A 19,095-nucleotide genomic window follows, 5' to 3' on the forward strand; every position below is an offset into this window, starting at 1 on the left:
GGGGGTGAGAAAACATGGAGGACCCCACTGGCAGTAATCCCCAATCTCACGGTTTCACAGACAAGTTAAAGTCGTGGCTCTCGTGGTCGTGGACGTACGTGTGCTTCGTATGGTTCGGCATGGTGTTCATCATGATCTACGTGCTGTGGAGTCCGCTCAAACTGCACGAAAGCCTCACTTCGGGTGAATGGACGCCTTTTCTCGTTAGCTTTTGTTAGCCTTCCGCTAGCCTGTGCTAGCTGCCATCAAACAGAGATGTGACAGTATTTTGACACCTGCTTGTTCAGTACGCCGTTGCTTTCTGGTTTGCTTTAAGAGCTTAGTTTCGCATTGAAGCCAACGGCAAGAATTTCGTGCTACTTTCTTGGCGCTCTATAATGTACATTTTGTCTATCTTCTTTATTATTGACTTTAATAATAGACATCCATCCATCCATCCATTTTCTGAGCCGCTTCTCCTCACTAGGGTCGCGGGCGTGCTGGAGCCTATCCCAGCTGTCATCGGGCAGGAGGCGGGGTACACCCTGAACTGGTTGCCAGCCAATCGCAGGGCACATAGGAACAAACAACCATTCGCACTCACAGTCATGCCTACGGGCAATTTAGAGTCTCCAATTCATGCATGTTTTTTTTGGGATGTGGGAGGAAACCGGAGTACCCGGAGAAAACCCACGCAGGCACGGGGAGAACATGCAAACTCCACACAGGCAGGGCCGGGGATTGAACCCGGGTCCTCAGAACTGTGAGGCTGACGCTCTAACCAGTCGGCCACCGTGCCGCCTAATAGACATTTAGTTGATTATTATTACCTCAGTACATTCATATTTAAACATTGATCATTGCATCGTTATTCTAAATGGTGATTCTATATGTGGCTATAGCTTTCTATCTAGCTTGTTACCTGTTTTACTATCTACTATCTGTCTGTCCATTAGAGGTGCAACATTTCATCGACAACTAAAGGATTATCAAATTAATTGACAACTTTGGTTAACTGATTAATTGTTTAGAGCAGGGGTGTCAAACTCATTTTAGTTAGCGGGCAACATTCACCCCAATTTGATCTCAAGCAGGTAAGCCACAATGTTTTTGGCTTAAAAATCCATAAGTAATAACTATTCAAAATGTTCCCCATTGTTTTTGTGCACATGATTACAAGTACTTTTGGAAAATATTCACATTTGTTCATTATTATCTTGTTGCAAATTATGCATGCATTATATATTAGTGTGCTCCTGAAATTTAACAAGTGCATCAATGTCATTTAAGTGTTGTCAGTGCACCCTCCAATGGACAAAATTAGCAACAAAAGTTACTTTTATTGAAAAATGGCAGTAAATGTGTTCTCGATCCCCACGGGCCAGATTGGACCCCCTGATGGGCCGGTTCTGGCCCGCGGGCCGTATGTTTGATATCACTGGTTTAGAGCCATTGTTTAGCTTGGATTTGTCCAAATTCTCAGTCTTCAGCCTCTCAATAGTAAAATAATCTCTGATTTTCTGTAGGCCTTCATGAAAACAGACAGATTATCAAGTGTTTAATCAAAATAAGACAATTTGCAAACAGCTTACAAAACTTTGGAAAACAATGATCAACATTTAGCGGGTTTTTTTTCTTCCGTGACGAACCAAACCAGTAACTGAATCAAAAGCAATATATGGAAAAATAATAGTCAGTTAAATTTAATCTATTGGGAAAATAATAATCATTTGTAGTCATAGTATGAATAGCCGGTAATTGACGTAGTTGATCATGAAGGAGCCTCAGAAGTGTATAACACACTAATAGCCCTTCAATTTTATCAGTACGGAAGAAGTACTCCCAGTTTCAAAAAGGTTGATGAGTACAATGTCACTCCCTCTTGTGTGATATTGCTTAATTGTTGTTTATTTTGTTATTATTTAATCATTAAACAATACCAAGTCAACAAAAATGATCGGTCAATAATCAGTAAGTGGGAAAAAAAGATTTTACAATAAAATTTGAATGCAAAATATATATTTTTTCTGATTATTCGATATTCAATAGTGAATCTCTCTCTCTCGCTCTCTCTATTTATCCATTTTTTTGTGTTTGTGTGTGTTTTGTCTCTAATGAGACCTATCGGAACTTGCTGTTTCAGCGTCGCTGTTTTTGAATACACTGACCCCCAAGTTCTACGTGGCTCTCACTGGGACCTCTTCCCTCATCTCTGGACTCATCCTTGTGAGTTAAAAATTATTATTGTTATTGTTTTTAATAGTAGGTGTTGCAGTATTCAGCCAAATGATGTAACCTAAACAATATATAATATATAAATAGATTACACTTAAAATTATTTGGACCGAGTTCACATTGTTTATGTTTGTAACAGTACTTGACAAATGTCATACAAAAGAAAGTTTTACTTGAGTTGGCCTCATTGTTGTTTGTTGTTTAAACTTATATAATGCTCTGTCGGATATATGATAGTCATATACCATTGCAACTGGGTATTATCACATGAAAATTTTGTCAATGTTCCCTGTCGCAGATATTTGAGTGGTGGTACTTCCGGAAGTACGGCACATCCTTCATCGAGCAGGTCTCTGTGAGCCACCTGCGCCCCCTCCTCGGCGGAGTGGAGAGCAGCTCCGCCACTGGTCTCTTCTCGTCCGTCAACGGGGAGGCAGAGCCTAGGCCCAGCGTGTCAGGTAACAAACAGACGCACATTTAAACAGTAAAATCTTTACTACTGACACGACTAATATTATGCGTTCCTCTCGTAGAGTGTAAAGTCTGGAGGAATCCTTTGAACCTGTTCCGAGGAGCAGAATACAACAGGTAATGAAAAAGCCATAATACATGATAGTTACTGCATACTTACCCTGAATGTTTTATTCATATTTTTAAATGTGTGGGACTCAGGTACACGTGGGTGACGGGAAAAGAACCGCTGACGTACTACGACATGAACTTGTCTGCTCAAGACCATCAGACCTTTTTCATAGCAGACACCCAGCAGTTGAGGCCTGAGGATTCGGGTGAGTGTCCGTCAGTCCCACGGAACACGAAAGCAAGCGCACGTGCACACAATCACAAACAAAGAGACACACTGTCTCTCTCACACACACACACACACAGTCTGACTCTCACACACTCATGCAATCCCACATACAGACACAAAAACAGACACGCACAAGTATCCACACACACACACACAAGTGAATATGTTGCGATATGAGTTGCTTTTGATCCCTACAGTCATGCAGAAGGCCTGGAGGGAAAGAAACCCTCAAGCCAGGATCAGAGCAGCTTACCAGGCCATAGAGTTGAACCACGAGTGAGTCCTACTCCTAAAAAGTACGAGTGTATGTACTGCAGATGGGGGGGGTGGGGGGCGGTGCTTTATTTTTATGAAGGCATTTTTGGAATCACATTGAATGACATTATTGGTGTATTACATCGGATGTCAAGTGAATGTGGAGTCTAAACCAAATTTAAAAAAGACTATTATGGGACAAGGCAGACTGGGCTGAACCACACAACATTGTGGGGGGACCACATACTGGCACGCCATTCTCGACATTATGTCTTGTTTACAACTCCAAATCTGAATTCATCTGAAGAGGCTGTTCATGGGCTTCGGTGCTGCTGCTTTGGTTAGCAGCAGAGTTCAAATGGGCTCAGCAGTTGGAACTTTAACATCGGTGTGTGAATAATAGAGGTGAATATGGTTGCGTCCCCCTTTTTTTTTCACAGAAAAGTGAGGTGTTTCTTTTGAACATGTGGCACGATGTTTATTAGAGGGATGGCCACTATTGGAGGAAATGTGATCGTCGTCTTGTACAAAAAGATTGCCGAGTATCAATGGTAACTTTTTCATTTTCTGCAGATGTGCGGCAGCCTACGTGCTTCTCGCCGAGGAAGAAGCCACAACAATCACGGAAGCTGAGCGCCTCTTTAAAAAAGCTTTAAGCATCGGTAGGAAATGGATTTGAACATATGGTATACAGTGTGTATGATTATTATGTTTGTTGTTACTCAGTTTATTCATCATTATTTGAGTTGAGTGCTCTGATTTGTGGTGTTTTCCTTCAGTCACCAACGCATTGGATTTCAAATCATTTACTTTTTTTGGGGGGGGGGAGGGGGGGTCTTGGTTCTGTCTCATGCAAAAAAGCCACTGGTCACCACCCCACACTATTGTCCTACGGGACCAATGAGCTCTTTGCGCTAAGTACCACCTAAAAAAATACTTGTCTCCACAAGTACCACCATAATGACCGACATTAGAATACGGTAGCGTTGTAAGCCTAAGTGGTCACCAAAAATGAGGCTGAGGTTGTATTCCTAACTATTAATATTTAATAATATTGTAAACTTGTAACATTATGCAAAATTTGAAAATTAACACTGTACTTGAACACCGGAAATAAAAAAAAATATTTTAATGATTCTATTAAAATGGATTACACACAATGGATTGCAAATTGTAGATAAATATTTGAAAACAAACAGTTCTAAAAGATTAAATGCAAATGTATTTGAACTCAAAAGCTGAATATAACTGAACTGTACATAAGTGTACATTACTGAATTAAAAAAAAGTTCAAGCCACTGTAACATGTAGTTTGAGCATTTAACTCTGATTCTTTTACGTACCGCTAGAGGGAGCCCATGTACCACTAGAGGTACTCATACCACACGTTGAGAACCCCTTGTGTAGCAAATGTGTATATCTGATTTCTACAGCAACGACATAATTTTTATGTAAGTAGGAATGTTGCTATGGTCTCAAGTCTTAAATACAAGTAAATATTAGTATGAAAAAGTTCTAGAACAAAAATAAAAAAATGCAATGGAAAAAAAATGAAACGTACGTCAGTAACTGAGCATGCTTTCTTGTGTCACGTGATGCTGTATTCTTACGCTGCTGTGCGAACTAGTTCATTGCATGCTGTTTGTAACCTGAATATATGTCATGGTTTGTTCCATCAAAAAACTAAAAACCTGTAACAATAATCACTGAAGTTTTGCTTACCTTTTGGCTATGACATGAGACAATGACAGGCTTCCCTGTAATTGGGCAGCTGTACGCTGGAAATTGCCTGAAAATATCAGATGCTTCCCAGCCCAGGTTCCAAGTCATCGGCGGAGAAATGCAGTCTCGGGGTGGTATGATGTAAATTGGCCCCGCTGTGACATCACAATATGGCAAAATTCACACACGGCTTACAGATACAATTTCAGGAATATGCGGCTACCAGGAGATTTACTTTGTTGTTTAATTTCCCTTTATGCCAGAGACCCAATTATTTTTTTATGCAAGCAGTAAAAAGTCAATTTCCCATGAATATGTCCATTTCAAGTAGTTTTACCAAAATATGGCATTTAACATTTATCAATTCCAACAATTTCAGTACCTCCATAATTCAGTGCTGTGGCACCTTGCCGTACACGCCATCTCGTATGTTTTGTTGGTTGATCTCTTGTGTTTTGCAGCAGGCAGAGATATCAACCTGCTGGTTTACATTAAACGCAGACTGGCGATGTGCGCCCGCAAGCTTGGACGTATCAAAGAAGCTGTGAAAATGATGAGAGACGTAAGCGGAGAACACAATCACAACATTGGGTACTGTGAAGTGAAGTGACATCAACGCAAAAACACTAGCTTTTTGATTCATTTGTATCCCCGACAGCTAATGAAGGAGTTCCCGTTGTTAGGGATGTTAAATATACATGAAAATCTCCTGGAGGCGCTCCTTGAGCTGCAGGCGTACGCCGACGTCCAGGCTGTCCTCGCCAAATACGACGGTATGACTGCACCGCGCCCCCGCAGCATCGCCTTTATCTCTTACACCCCTTTTATGTCCTCGCTGTTTCCATCGTAGACATCAGCCTCCCGAAATCGGCCACCATATGCTACACGTCCGCCCTGCTGAAAGCGCGGGCAGTGTCGGATAAGTACGTCTCCACCCATCTCACGGCGAGAAAATCAAAACGTCAAAGGCGGTTCTCGTGTCATCCGTGCTTTTATTTTGTCAGGTTCTCCCCGGAGGCGGCGTCGCGGCGGGGGCTCAGCACCGCCGAGATGAACGCCGTGGAGGCCATTCACAGAGCTGTGGAGTTCAATCCGCATGTGCCCAAGGTCAGTGGGCCACACTGAGACGTAATCCTGTCAGCGGTTACATGTGCTACACGGGGTCTTCGGTTTATGACGGTGCTGCGTTCCTATGGCGGCGACGTAACAGGAGTTTGTCAGAAGGTTCCGTGGTCTATCACTACCGTAGTAACAAAGTCATAATTAACTTCAAATAAAACTTTGGGGCAGCAGCCGCTCAGCTGTAAGGGCTTGGGCTTTTGGACCCGGAACAAATGTAAAAATGGCGACTAGCAATAGGAGAAATGCCAGCCTGTTTCCTGGCTACTGCCGAGGTGCCCTTGAGCAAGGCACTCTCTCCACGGCCCCAGGTCAAGAGATGCAGTACCGTGTGCTCCCCTTTCACTTTAACATGTGCTTGCATGCCTGCATGTGTGTGATCTGGTTCACTGTGTGGTGTGCAACATAAAAATATAAAGTAAGAGTGTGTTTTGTTTTTAAATGAGTATAATAAATTAAATCACGAAATTATAGTTTATAGTATTTTTTTTTTCACACCTGAAGCTAGGGCACATGCCAACTTGCGTACAAATTCGTCGCCACTGCAGGAGCCCTTGTAAATAGCGGATGTAACGTTCCCTCTAAAACTACTACCATCACTCCAGCAGAGGGCAGTGTGACGTCACTTGGGTTCACTCCCGCACAGACCGATTCTGACAACATATTGCGTGTTTGATGGGTGTGCGTTACAACCGCCGACTTTTATTGGACGTGCACATGAGTCATGAAACTGGATCTTTGCCAGTCTTTCATATAATCTGGAGAACAGTATCACTTCTGTACCAGGACGTCGTTCAATAGGTCCAACGTCATATCTGTGTGAGAGAAAGGGAATCGGCGTATTTGTGTGCACCAGGTGGGGGTGGTTGCTGGATTGGAGATGTCGCTGTGGCGCTTTGATCCAACCTTTGATTTTAGTGTGAGGGCCCTCATCTTCATCATCTTTCCACCCCCTAGCACTGTGCGCCCACAGGCCTCTCATCAGACACCCTCATCTCGCTTCTTAGCTTCTCATGTTCCCTCATCCGCCTCTCGTCACCTGCTCGAGCACGACAGACGCTGAACTGCCAGAAACTTTACAAAGGGACCCCTGCAGCGCTTTTAGCTGTTGAACTACTTAACAAAATGCATACATTACAGCTAGGAAGGCAAACGTATAGTGTCATGTTTAGTATTTGATCTCAACAATGGGATGTTAAGCATCCATGCAATGGGACAACTCCTGTGGGCAGTGTGAGTCTGATAACTGGTGTGGAAACAGGAGTTCAGAAATCTGTCCATTTTTTGGAACGATTGTACTCAAAGTCATTGGTGACTTCAGTTGAGAGAAATGGGATCCACCCTGGATTGGTAGCAATTCAATGACATTCCTGTACAAGTTGTCCTCATTAGTGTTGTGCATCATCTGGAGCCTTTCCCAGCCGACTTTTGGCGAGAGAAGCGGACTCTACCTTGGACTGATTGGCAGTTCATCACAGGTCATATCCATCCGTTTTTTTAATACCGCTTGTCCCTATTTGGGTCATGGGGTACCTGGCACCTTTCCCATCTGACCTATGGCAAGAGAAAAGGGATCCAACCAGGACTGGCTGCCAATTTATCCCATGCATACATCATGAATTTTCTCTACCACTTGTCTTCATTAGGGTTACGGGTTTGCGAGAGCCTCCCATATCTGACTTTTGGCAGAGATGCAGGATCAACCCCGGACCGATCGCCACTCAATCAGCGAACATGCATGGTTTTGGGATGTGGGAGAAAGTGGGATTCCCATGAGAGAACCCCCACAAGCACAGGGAGAATACACAAACTCTGCACATGAAGGCTTGACGTGAGAGTCGAACCCCTCGACTGTGAGACAGACGTGTGGACCATTACCCAACCGTGCTGCTCGATTTAAAGTATAACATTAATAAGTTTGGCGATGTGTCTGCTGCTTGCGCCACATGCAAGGATCTGCACACTAATTGACAAATGTCTTTTGTTGGCTGGGGGCTGCCTCCATGAGTGAAAATACAATAATGATTTGACCGTCTTGATTGGGACTTCCCAACTAGTTGCTGCTTGCCTCCTCCCAACCGTCTGGTGCCGCTCCCGGTCGTCATGGTAACACAGTAATTCTTCCTGCTTGGGGTATTTTGGCAAAAAAGCATGTCACAGACATGTTATTAAGACTCTTGTGCATTGTTTGAAATTGTGGAGGATAATGCTCCCTACGTCCCGTCGAAACCCTCTTTTGACTTTGTGGACGTAAATTCATCTTGTCTTTTTCTAGCTCCCAAGGATTGTTTGACGCCAAAGCAAGAGGTGTAATGATTTTAAAGGCTGTCTAGAAACGATGAGCGCCACAGCGGGTCACACCGCAGAATGTAGTAGTCTTCCAAAGGGCACTGTTCCCTCGTATTCCCCTCATCTTTTCTGTCCTCCAACCATTTCAATCAGCCACTCTACTTCCTCTGCGTGGTTTGGAAGCTGACATCCCGCGGCTTGTTGGTTTAGCTGATAAAGTTTCCTGGCTATGCCAATCTGCTTTACATTTACATTGGCCTCCAAAACCAATTCAGCCCCCCGGACACCTCACTAGTTTGCGCCACTTTGGTTGACAGTTTCCCCTCTCACCTCATTGCGGCTGACAGTCCCCCGTCTGGCTTCAAGGACCTCCAAAAGATTTTTTTTCGCTCGTAAATGGACACGGAGTCATAGGCCGGCGCATGGAATAAAGACGGATTGAGTTGAGGCAAAAAAAGGATTTTGCTTTGAGACAGTTCTCGGCCACTTTGCACAGAGGTGTTTACTCAACCTATGAAATTCACTTTTGTGTGTGTATTACGAGTCATAAAGAGCCAATTACAGGCCCTGATGCCATTGTTCCTCGGCCTGTTCCATTTGTAAAAGAGGCTGCAGATTAGAGTCAGTAGGCGGTTTATGAGTTATGCTCCGGGCTTAGAAGTGCCCAGGGATAAAAGGAGAGCACATGAAACTCAATCCCTTCATCAAAGAGGCGACAGCGAGCGGAGAGTCAGATCTGAGAACAAGAGAGGCGAGGGAGGGCGGGGGTTGCAGGCCGGTGCAGAGAACTGAGGTGTCACCAGGTTTAATGCTGCGGTATGCAAGCAGGGACAGCTGAGCCTCTCTGAATGATCAATCTTGGGCCATGTGCATTGAGCACGGTTGGCTTTTTGTGTGTGTGTGTGTGTGTGTGTGTGTGTTTTGGCCATACATAAAGTTTGTTTTCGAGCATTTTCCAAAACTTGTTGATAAAACCAGATATGTTGAAGCACAGATTTCAAAGTTGAAGTGAATTTCCATGTGCTGAATAGATATCCTTTCAGTTGGAACATGGCAAAGGGCTTTAAGAAGGTTTTATTTGTGAGATTCATTCAGCCATCCATTTCCTATAGCTCCTGTTCTGATTACGGTGGCGGGTGAGCTGCAGCTTATCCCATCTGACTTTTGGCAAGAGAGGCGGGGTACCCGCTGCAACGGTCGCCAGCCAATCAATCGCAGGGCCTATATAGACAAATAATCGTTCACACTCACAATCACAAGCCGCAGGACCCGGGGAGAACAAGCTAACTCCAGAGTTTAGAGATTCGAACCCTGAACCTCAGAACTATGAGGATGTCGCGCTAACCACGAGCCACCATGCTGCCTATTTGGGAGATATTCATGAAAACTATTGTCCATTTTGAGGAAACCTTTGCACCATTAAAAAATGATAACCAAGTGTAAGTTTTAGCAATGATGACTCCTGCATTTAGCATTGCATATGCGTGTGTTGAGAAAGTATGAATACATGGAACGTTTTGTCAAAATTGTAATTGAAAATAAATGAAAATAAATATCATAACGTCTCACGTCTCAATTACATCTATTCACTGCCATCACCCTACTGTGGTAGGATAAAAAAAAAAAAACAGTGAAAAGGTCCAAGAAAAAGCAAAATACTTGTGGAATTGCACCTTTAGATACTCGCTGAGCTAAAATCTTGTGAGATTTGCTGTTCGAACACGATGGCGGTTTAGTTTGAGGCTTAGTTTCCACGTAGAAGTCCAAGTGTCGTTGGATTTCGGAGGCTCTGTTGTACCACTTCGGTTCTTCGGACATGGCCCTCCAGTAGGGGATAAATCAAGGCGAAAGGACGCGTCTGACATGGATGAACGAGAGTCAGATGGTAAACAGAGGCAGAGATGGCCAAGCGTGGGCCACATGGTTGCCCGGGCTGGCTGGTTGGCTGGATGAGCCTGTGACCATGGGAGGGGATTAGACAGGATTAGCTCGGGAAGGGGCAAGGGGGGTAACCTTCCCAAAGTGTCTGAGATCCAGAGCGCTGTGAAGCTGGCCGCTCGGGAATCTAGCCCCGGGGAGGGGTGGGTGCAATGCTGTTTTTTTTTACATGGAGTCCTGCCACACTGGAAACCACAGACATGACAGATAGAGCCTGGCGTGTTCATCAAAGTCTACTGAGTACGTCTAAAATACGGACGTCTGAAGTTCTCCGTGTGGGATTGGGTTTGCGTTTGTCAGCCCAGTGAGCCGACTGAGTCACGAGGACAAAGTTACAACAAGGTGGGGGGGAGTTCCACATGCACGGAATCACTGTACTGTAGTGGAACAATAACACACCTCTCTTTGGGAAGCCTTACCCTCCCGCGTTGCGAAAAAGAAGGCTCTTGCTAAATACCTCACATGAGCAAAGTATGTTTTCAATCTGCTGGGAGTTTGCCAGAGGGAATTGCACAATAGGATATAGTCAGTGAGGCGGAAGAAAAGGAGTAGAGGGGGGAGTAAATGAAAGAGATTGATTAGACCACAAAGGGAAGACTTTTTTTTTTTTTTTTTTTTCTTTTAAAGCTAAGTCACATCAGCGTGATATAGGAGCACATTGGATCATCCCATTGGAGGCCATCAAAAGAATATAGACTTTCACAGTTGGGTACTTTGCTTTCTCAAAGACCGTCGAACTGGATTATCCCATCTGTTTTTTTTTTTTTGTTTGTTTGTTTTTTTTTTATATAGCTAGTTTATGTACACTGCACTCTATGTTGATGTTATGACACATACATCCTTTTAGTCTTTTAAAACTACTTCTTCAAAGTGAAATACACATCAAGTATTAAATGTACTTTTATCATTTAAATGCCAGTATGCTTACATAAAAAAAATTCTTCAACGTCCAATCAAAAAATATTTTAAAAAGCATTTTGATCCATGAACATGAATGCAGCATTCCTTTACAATTTCAATTTGGACTAAGGTTATATTAAAAATATCCTCTGGCAAATTCAACCTATATTTATTCAAATGAAGCCATTAATTAGCTGAAATAGCTACGAAAGAAAATACTAAATAGGCACAAAATATTCTTCCTTTGCATTTTCTGAGTTTTAAATGCTTAGAAGCATACCGCATGTAGACACTGTTGAGCCTTTTTTGTCTATAAACAGTTCACCCGAGGAATGTTTAGTATATTTGATGTCATCTTCTTCTTTTTTAGTACTTGTTAGAGATGAAGAGCCTAATCCTACCGCCGGAGCACATCCTGAAGAGGGGTGACAGCGAGGCGGTGGCATACGCGTTCTTCCACTTACAGCACTGGAAGAGGGCCGAAGGTGCCTTAAACCTTCTCCACTGCACATGGGAGGGCAGTAAGTACCTCCTTCACTTCCTCTGTTGTCCACTATTACAAATTGCTTCGTTCTTAGTCGTTATTGCTATTAGGTGAAATAAATGATCACTTTGTGGTCTTTCTCATACTGAAAAATTCACCACATATTGTACATTTACACTCAGTAGGGGTCACGGGCATAACTGCTAAAAATCGGCTTTGAGAATTCAGCCGCTATGCTTGATAAGCATATCTATCATGAGTAGACTCAAAGAAGTCTCCCAGAAAGGCACCATGTTGGGGTCCTATGGTGATCAGAATCAGAATCAGAATCATCTTTATTTGCCAAGTATGTCCAAAACACACAAGGAATTTGTCTCCGGTAGTTGGAGCCGCTCTAGTACAACAGACAGTCAATCGTAGTACATGTACAGCATCATAAACGATTGGAGGGTGACCAGCGGGATACATAGTAGACACGACCATGTACTTCTAGCTGACTATGAATTTCTATCACAAATGTAGCTTCTTAGATTTTTATTTTTCATTTATTTATTAACAATTGTACTGTTGAATTTGATTTATTTTAAACTGTGTATATATTCGCAGCCTTTCGGATAATTCCCTACCCACTGGAGAAGGGTCACCTGTTCTACCCTTACCCAGGATGCACAGAAACGGCAGATCGGGAGCTGCTACCATGTAAGTAAAAGCCCAAAACATCTGAATCAAGTGTGAAATTATACAACCAAGTGAATTAGCTGCCATTTTCATTCTGGATTTTGCCCGGGTTGATGTAACAGCACAACTAATTTACATTATAACTGCCCCCATGCCTATTTCCTCCCCCGATGACTTGGCAGCCAGGCTGGGTGAAGGTACGCCATTTCGAAGTGACTGACAACACAGAAACACAATCATGTCAAGTGGAGCTGTAGTGTTACCAGTGAGCTTCTAATAACCGACACATACTGAAATGTTTGGTGAAGTCGTCGACATTCACTTTTACAGTATACCTCTGGACAGTTTTGAGTATTCAATGCCTCCATGAAACACTCTTTTTTTTCTGGATTTTTAAACCACGAATCCGTCGTGTCACTCTCCAGCGTTCCACGAGGTGTCGGTCTACCCAAAGAAAGAGCTTCCTTTCTTCATCCTCTTCACCGCGGGCCTTTGCTCCTTCACCGCCATGCTGGCCATGCTCACACATCAGTTCCCCGAGCTCATGGGCGTCTTCGCCAAAGCAGTAAGTATCCGCACGTCTCACTTGTTCTTCGCCTTAAAAGGCTCCCCCAGCGCTACCCCCGGCTACTTGAGCTTATCACCGCTTGACCCGACCCCCCACCCCCCCCCCTTTTTTTTTTTCTTTTTCCTTTTTAAACGAGTTTAAATAATCTTATTTGCAACGTGAGCCTTCTGCAGTAATTGCCGCCTTCCATTACTGTCCGGCTCATGGGAGCCATAGGCCTGTAAAGTGTACAGCGCTTCCCCCGCCAACACTAGGTCGAGCCCAGGCAAAGGTATCGCTGGTCGCCAATTGCAAACACAGCCGCTTAAAAGCCTGTGTGCGTGACTTCCGTGTGCTGTTTATTTACAGCTAAGGTGTTGTTTGGCGGGCATCTGACTTCACAGCCGTCCTGTTTATTAGTCCGGCTGACATGAGGCCGAAACACAGTCACCGAGAACATTGAGTACTCCTTTTTTGTTTTGTTTTGAGAAAAGATAAGGCACAGATGGGATTTCAACTTTGGCAAGCTGGTTTTTGTGTAAATGTTCAGATGGACTACTTGAAAACCACCAAAGGGGGATGGGACACGAGGTCTTCTCTGCCCTTTTTGAAGATAAACACATTTTTCTCAAGCTCCTGGTGGAAACATGCAAGTGAGGGCACAAGAGCAGAGATCTTGCTTGTAATCTCACTTTAATTTTAGGAAGTTTCAAAGTCGGAAACTTTCCATGGGAACTAACAGGAGATTATGGCAATAGATCGAAATAAACTAGGAATTTACTACATTTGAATTTAAGTATAGTACGGGAGAATGTAGTTTAGCATAATCCTGACTAAAACATCCCGATTTCATGCAAGTGCAGCAGTACTTTGTCGTTTCTTTTATTTATTTATTTTTTGCTTTGTGTTGTGAGCCAAAATTGAAGGTATGAGCCAGCTTCAGATACGCTGCAGATCGAGTGAAGTTAAAAAAAGTAAATCAAAATGAAGCAATTACGGTAATGTAATGTAATGTAATGCGCTTGCATGTGGGCAAGGAGCACTATCTATTTTGCCTTCATGTCTGCTTATGACAAATCAAAATATTGATTTATGCTTCAATAGGATACCTTTCCATTAAATAACCCTCAATTCCCATGGAAAGTTTCTAATCTGAACTATTTCTAAAATGACCTTGCTTAAATTTCCATGGAAATCTTCGGTAAATTTTACACTCCTTTACAATCCTATTGGCTACCACCCTTTTTATACTTACCGTTAGTGACAATATAGGTTTAATCGAGTTGGATGCAAAATGTAATAAATGTTGGGGGGGGGGGCCAACATTTATTTTGTATTAATAATTTAGGTGGTCCTCAATTTAACAAGGTCCCCACATATGGCATTTTGAGGTTATGAACAACGTGCAGCTTGACAAAATGGTGGCAGAAAAAGGCACATGCAGTTATGGCCAAACTTACCGTTTTTCATTTGATTGTTTTATATTTATGGCCAGAAGTGTTTTGTATACAAATATTTGGTGTCATTTTGACTTTACTTCTGCATAAGTGTATGTTAGTGATAGACTACAGCAAGTTCCAACTTCTGTACAAAATCGAAAATTATCTATGGAAATAGTTAAAAAAAATACTATATATATATATATATATATATATATATATATATGTGTGTGTGTGTGTGTGTGTGTAGTATCTCACATTTTTGTAAATATGTCTTTTGATGAACACTGAAGAAATGACACTTTTCTACTTCACAGCTTGTGTAACAATACATTTACTGTCCCCTCAAAATAACGTCTGAACCGCTGGCAACAAAAGTGAGCACATCGCTTTGTGAAAATTTGGCCCAATTAACCATTTTCCCTTCCTGGTGTCATGCGACTGGTTAGTGTTACTCGCTCTCAGTTGTGAATAGGGATCAGGTGTGTTAAAATTGGTGTGAACGTGCTCGGAATCTCTCATACTGGTCCCTGGAAGTTCAGTATGGAGCCTCATCAAATGTACACTTTTATACAAGGTGTACACTGCCTACTTTACATTGTAGCCAAGTGTCATTTCTTCATTGTCGTCCAATGAAAAGATAGAATCAAATATTTACAAAAATGTGAGGGGTGCGCGCAGTTTTGTGAGATTCTGTAGGTATGAAATTGGAATTGGGCACTTGGGCCTACTTGTTTTAATCCAGCCTAATTTCTAACAGTGGTTAGAATGTTTGTCACTTTCTAAAGGTTCTATAGTGGCACTCAGCTTCCCTCCCTTTCCAGTTCTTCAGCACACTGTTCGCGCCACTGGGCTTCTTTGCGGACAAGATGGAAAGCTTCATGCCGTCCAGTTTTTGGCACCAACTAACTCGGATCTGACCCCAACACACATGCACACGCACACACACTGGGAAAAAACAAAGTTGCTCTCCTGTCCTCAGCATTACTGTCTACTTGCTGCTTTGTTACTGATTATATTGGCCCGGGTCGTATCAACACAGCAGTCAGTACCACTCTTAAGATGCTCGCTCTTCCAGCTGCCTGCAGTGTGTCCAAGAAGTCGACATTTTATTTGTCACGAGGGGAATTTGAAATGTTTTGCACCATTTTTGAGCTGGTACAAGAACAAGTTGTTGTCCACATTATGTGTAGCCAAAAATGGCCATTATCCGTTTGGCACAGCACTTCCAGTGTCATCAGTAAGGGTTAAGATTAGTAGAATACTAACCATAATATCACAAAACAACAGATACATCCCCATATTGATGTAACTGAAGAAGAAAGAACATTATTTTTGCACATTATTGACCTGAAATACAAAATTGCCGTATTTCTTTAGCGCCCTGATTTGTCATCATCCACTAAGACAAATAAACGCCTGGCCATCGGTGAAAAAAATTGGATTGTAACTGGAATGATCTTGTTCACACACTGACATTAAACCATTAACGGCATTTAAACTCTTTTGCTAACCAAAACAGCAGCCCCTGGCAAAGCATGGTAACGATGTCTCAGATTACTTCAAGTGTGAAGTCGTGCCGCATGAATAAAAACAATGTTGCGTCATGTGGCGATCACTCCACAATGTTGCGTGCGTCCATATGCTCTACGTTATAGTTCAGCTGATTAGAATTTGAATCGTTATTGTTCTCGTTATGCTTGATCTGTCCATATTAGTCCATTTTTATTTGGTTTGAATTCCTGTTGAAATAAATACTAATACTGTTTAATATTATTGCAAAATAATACATTCGTGCAAATAACTGCCCCATCTGCAGTTGACTAAGAAATACAATACTCTAGTCCATTTTTAACTCATTTTAAATCCACTTAATGTAACATTTTAATATTCTAATATTCCCCAAAATGGATTTTTACAAATAAACGACTTCCACCTAAAAGACAACTCCCCTCTCTGCAGTTGAGTAAATAATACAGTTATCAGTTTTCTTACGTTTGAAATGCCCATTAATATAAATTTGAATGTTGTTTAATATTATTCAGTTGTTTTTATTTTTGTCTACATTATATTATTGTTTATTATTCTCAAATATGCATCTTGTAAACTCTTAATCTAAATTATAATTTTTAATAATCTAAAAAAATGCAAATACAAAAATACAAATAAATGCCTCCCACCAAATAGACGACAAATGCATTTTAGAATTGTATTTATATAATTCCACGCTTGCATTAACGCATAATCCATATGCATTAAAGTCCCTGCAAATTGAAAATATGTCTTGTAAATTGTAAACGCAGGAAAGTGTGTTGTTAACAGCCCTGTCAAATTTGAATGATTAAAAATAGGCCAAATATATAATACGAGGCTTGAAAATGGTTTAAAAAAAAAAAAAATCAATCAAGCCATCGCCTCTCAAATGTTGTGGGTATGTCCGCTGAATGCGCTGAAAACACATCTTACTTAACTGTCAATCAAATATGACACCAATGACCAGAAAAATGCTATTTGGGAGTGTTCACAAGTCTCTCTACCTTAACTAAGGCCACAGTTCCAGTTTTGATACGTGATGGTGTTGTGTTTGCGCCAAACATACCTTTTGTAATCGTGGCCAAAATGTTCAACCTTGGTTTCATCGGACCGCAGCACATTTTCCTACGTTTGGGAAATGTTGTTATGGTTTGATGAAATCAAAGGTTGAGAAGAGTTCTGACTCAATTGATCCATAACCTGCCACCTTTTAAATTGTGCCCAAACCTTCCCCTTTGTGATGCCACATTACCTTACAAAAGTCACACTTTCTCACTCAGTAGCATGAGAAACTATGTCTTGACTTTTTGACAACAATGAGCAACATTTGCAGCTTGTAATAGGCACAAGGCATCCACGAACATGCAGTAACATGGTACTATTTCATAACTGGTCGAAATCAAAAAGTAATTAAAGTGCCTTTTTTTCGTCCCATCCTTAAACAACTGAACTTGGCATTGACTCATCTCCGACAGACACTTATTTCATTGTATTGTTGTTGATTGCTGTTGATAAACGACAAAAACAAAAAACAGGGCCATGTGTCAAAGCTTACTTATGAAATAAGACAAAGCAGAAATGTAAAAGTACATGCTGAAGGCAGGAGACTGTTCTCATGTTTGAAAAGCGCTTGAAACAAAACTTCCAATAAAATGACTCCTGTGAAAGTCGAATATTTGTTTTGGGGTGTTTTCATTACGCCAGTGTTGTTCTGGGCTTCCTTTTGGTTTTTTTATCCACACGACGCCACGTTTGTCCACCAGTCAGAAACGTCAAATCTCTCCTACAGGACATTGGGTTGTGTTTGTTGCGTTCCAGCTGCCGCCAGCAGAGGCTCGTCATTGTGATTATAGCACTTCACAATCATCAGCGGGTGCTTATAGGTCGACCTATCAGTGCCGTGTTCGCACTGGGCACACTCGTGCCTTCGAGGGCCGTCTGAAGCTGCTCGAGTGTTTGTGCTCGTTGCTCAAGTGTGTGAAATTCGTTTCACTTCATGGTTAAGAGCTACACACACAAAGAAAAGCTAAGAACAACCCGCGTGATGTCCTTTGTTCTACTAATTTGTGTAAAGACACAAAAAATTTCCTGCCACAAAACACTAGCTTTTCTAATGAAAACTACTTTAGATTTTGCCATGACAAAAAATGAGGCTTCAAACTATTTATTGCCACTCCCACTTGAAGTTTACTGTCAAACTAAACGTCAAACAGAGAAAATGCCCTGTTGTTATTTAAAACAACCACATCGCTGCTGCCTTAGGAAAGTCCACTTATCTTAATGTTGACAAACAATGCAAAACACCATGGACACACTCGTTAGCGTCGGTAGTGGGCGTTCATTGAAGCAACACATACGGTAGAGCAGAGGATTGATGGCATTTCCATTCAATACAGTGATGAAAGATGATTTGAGATACAAGTGTGGTCAAGGAACGAATTCAACTCTTTTGTCAAGGCACACTGTATGTAGGTCCAGCTATCAATATTTAGGGCAAAAATATTTTTCCATGAATACTACATAGTTTTCCAGAAATTGCGAGATTTTGCCATGTCAACTACATATTATGCTTCAATAATCGCTACTAATAGTCATTTTGTGACAATTTTATGTCACCAAACACCGTATTATACCATGAAAACTAGGTTTTGTCACAAAGACTAGAATTTTGCCATAAAATGACAAAAAATAACTCAATTCTTTCCAAAAACAATGTTTTTCGACAAAAGCTTTTGTGACACGAACGGTAAATTTTGCCACGTAAACACAAAGGTGTTTTTGTCATGAAATGCACAAGGTTTCGCACAATAAATACTTCTACTACATAATCATTCTTGCAATGTTGACTACTAATATAATAAAGTTTATAATAAAGTCTCACAAGTTTAAAACGGGAGGCGTATACTGACCAAAAGTGTAGCCGGCATCTTGTTTGTAAGCCAGTCACATATATATTGTCTCACAGCGCACACATCCGCATGCGCATACACACAAACACGCGTACACACACCGGGATCAGCTGCAGGACTATTAGCTCAATATCACCTCTGTAGCATGTTTAGTTTGAGCTCAGTAATTAAATGTGAACACTACGCGATTGTGTGTCCGTTCATACAATATGCTCATTTTATTGTGTGTCCCGGTGTCAAGATTACGCAATAGCTTT

At 41.8% G+C, this 19,095-nt stretch overlaps 1 protein-coding gene across 3 annotated transcripts in view; it reads left to right on the forward strand.

The window, feature by feature from the left end:
* The window catches only part of st7l (suppression of tumorigenicity 7 like), a 25,211-nt gene continuing 6,116 nt past the window's right edge, over positions 1 to 19,095 (forward strand). The window contains exons 1-15 of one of the 3 annotated variants that reach the window (XM_061784407.1): positions 1 to 183; positions 2,123 to 2,205; positions 2,513 to 2,672; positions 2,748 to 2,802; positions 2,887 to 3,002; positions 3,223 to 3,301; positions 3,854 to 3,942; positions 5,464 to 5,564; positions 5,661 to 5,775; positions 5,853 to 5,925; positions 6,007 to 6,109; positions 11,619 to 11,769; positions 12,339 to 12,431; positions 12,836 to 12,975; positions 15,221 to 17,602. In XM_061784407.1, coding sequence (XP_061640391.1) covers positions 15 to 183; positions 2,123 to 2,205; positions 2,513 to 2,672; positions 2,748 to 2,802; positions 2,887 to 3,002; positions 3,223 to 3,301; positions 3,854 to 3,942; positions 5,464 to 5,564; positions 5,661 to 5,775; positions 5,853 to 5,925; positions 6,007 to 6,109; positions 11,619 to 11,769; positions 12,339 to 12,431; positions 12,836 to 12,975; positions 15,221 to 15,316 — 1,623 coding nt within the window. In that variant the 5' untranslated portion in view covers positions 1 to 14 and the 3' untranslated portion in view covers positions 15,317 to 17,602. Of the gene's footprint in view, positions 184 to 2,122; positions 2,206 to 2,512; positions 2,673 to 2,747; positions 2,803 to 2,886; positions 3,003 to 3,222; positions 3,302 to 3,853; positions 3,943 to 5,463; positions 5,565 to 5,660; positions 5,776 to 5,852; positions 5,926 to 6,006; positions 6,110 to 11,618; positions 11,770 to 12,338; positions 12,432 to 12,835; positions 12,976 to 15,184; positions 17,603 to 19,095 lie in introns of those variants that run through there. The other 2 variants (XM_061784409.1, XM_061784408.1) reach the window with 2 other exon arrangements.

Source organism: Phyllopteryx taeniolatus, chromosome 9 (genome assembly GCF_024500385.1).
Source record: "Phyllopteryx taeniolatus isolate TA_2022b chromosome 9, UOR_Ptae_1.2, whole genome shotgun sequence".
Taxonomy (NCBI): domain Eukaryota; kingdom Metazoa; phylum Chordata; class Actinopteri; order Syngnathiformes; family Syngnathidae; genus Phyllopteryx; species Phyllopteryx taeniolatus.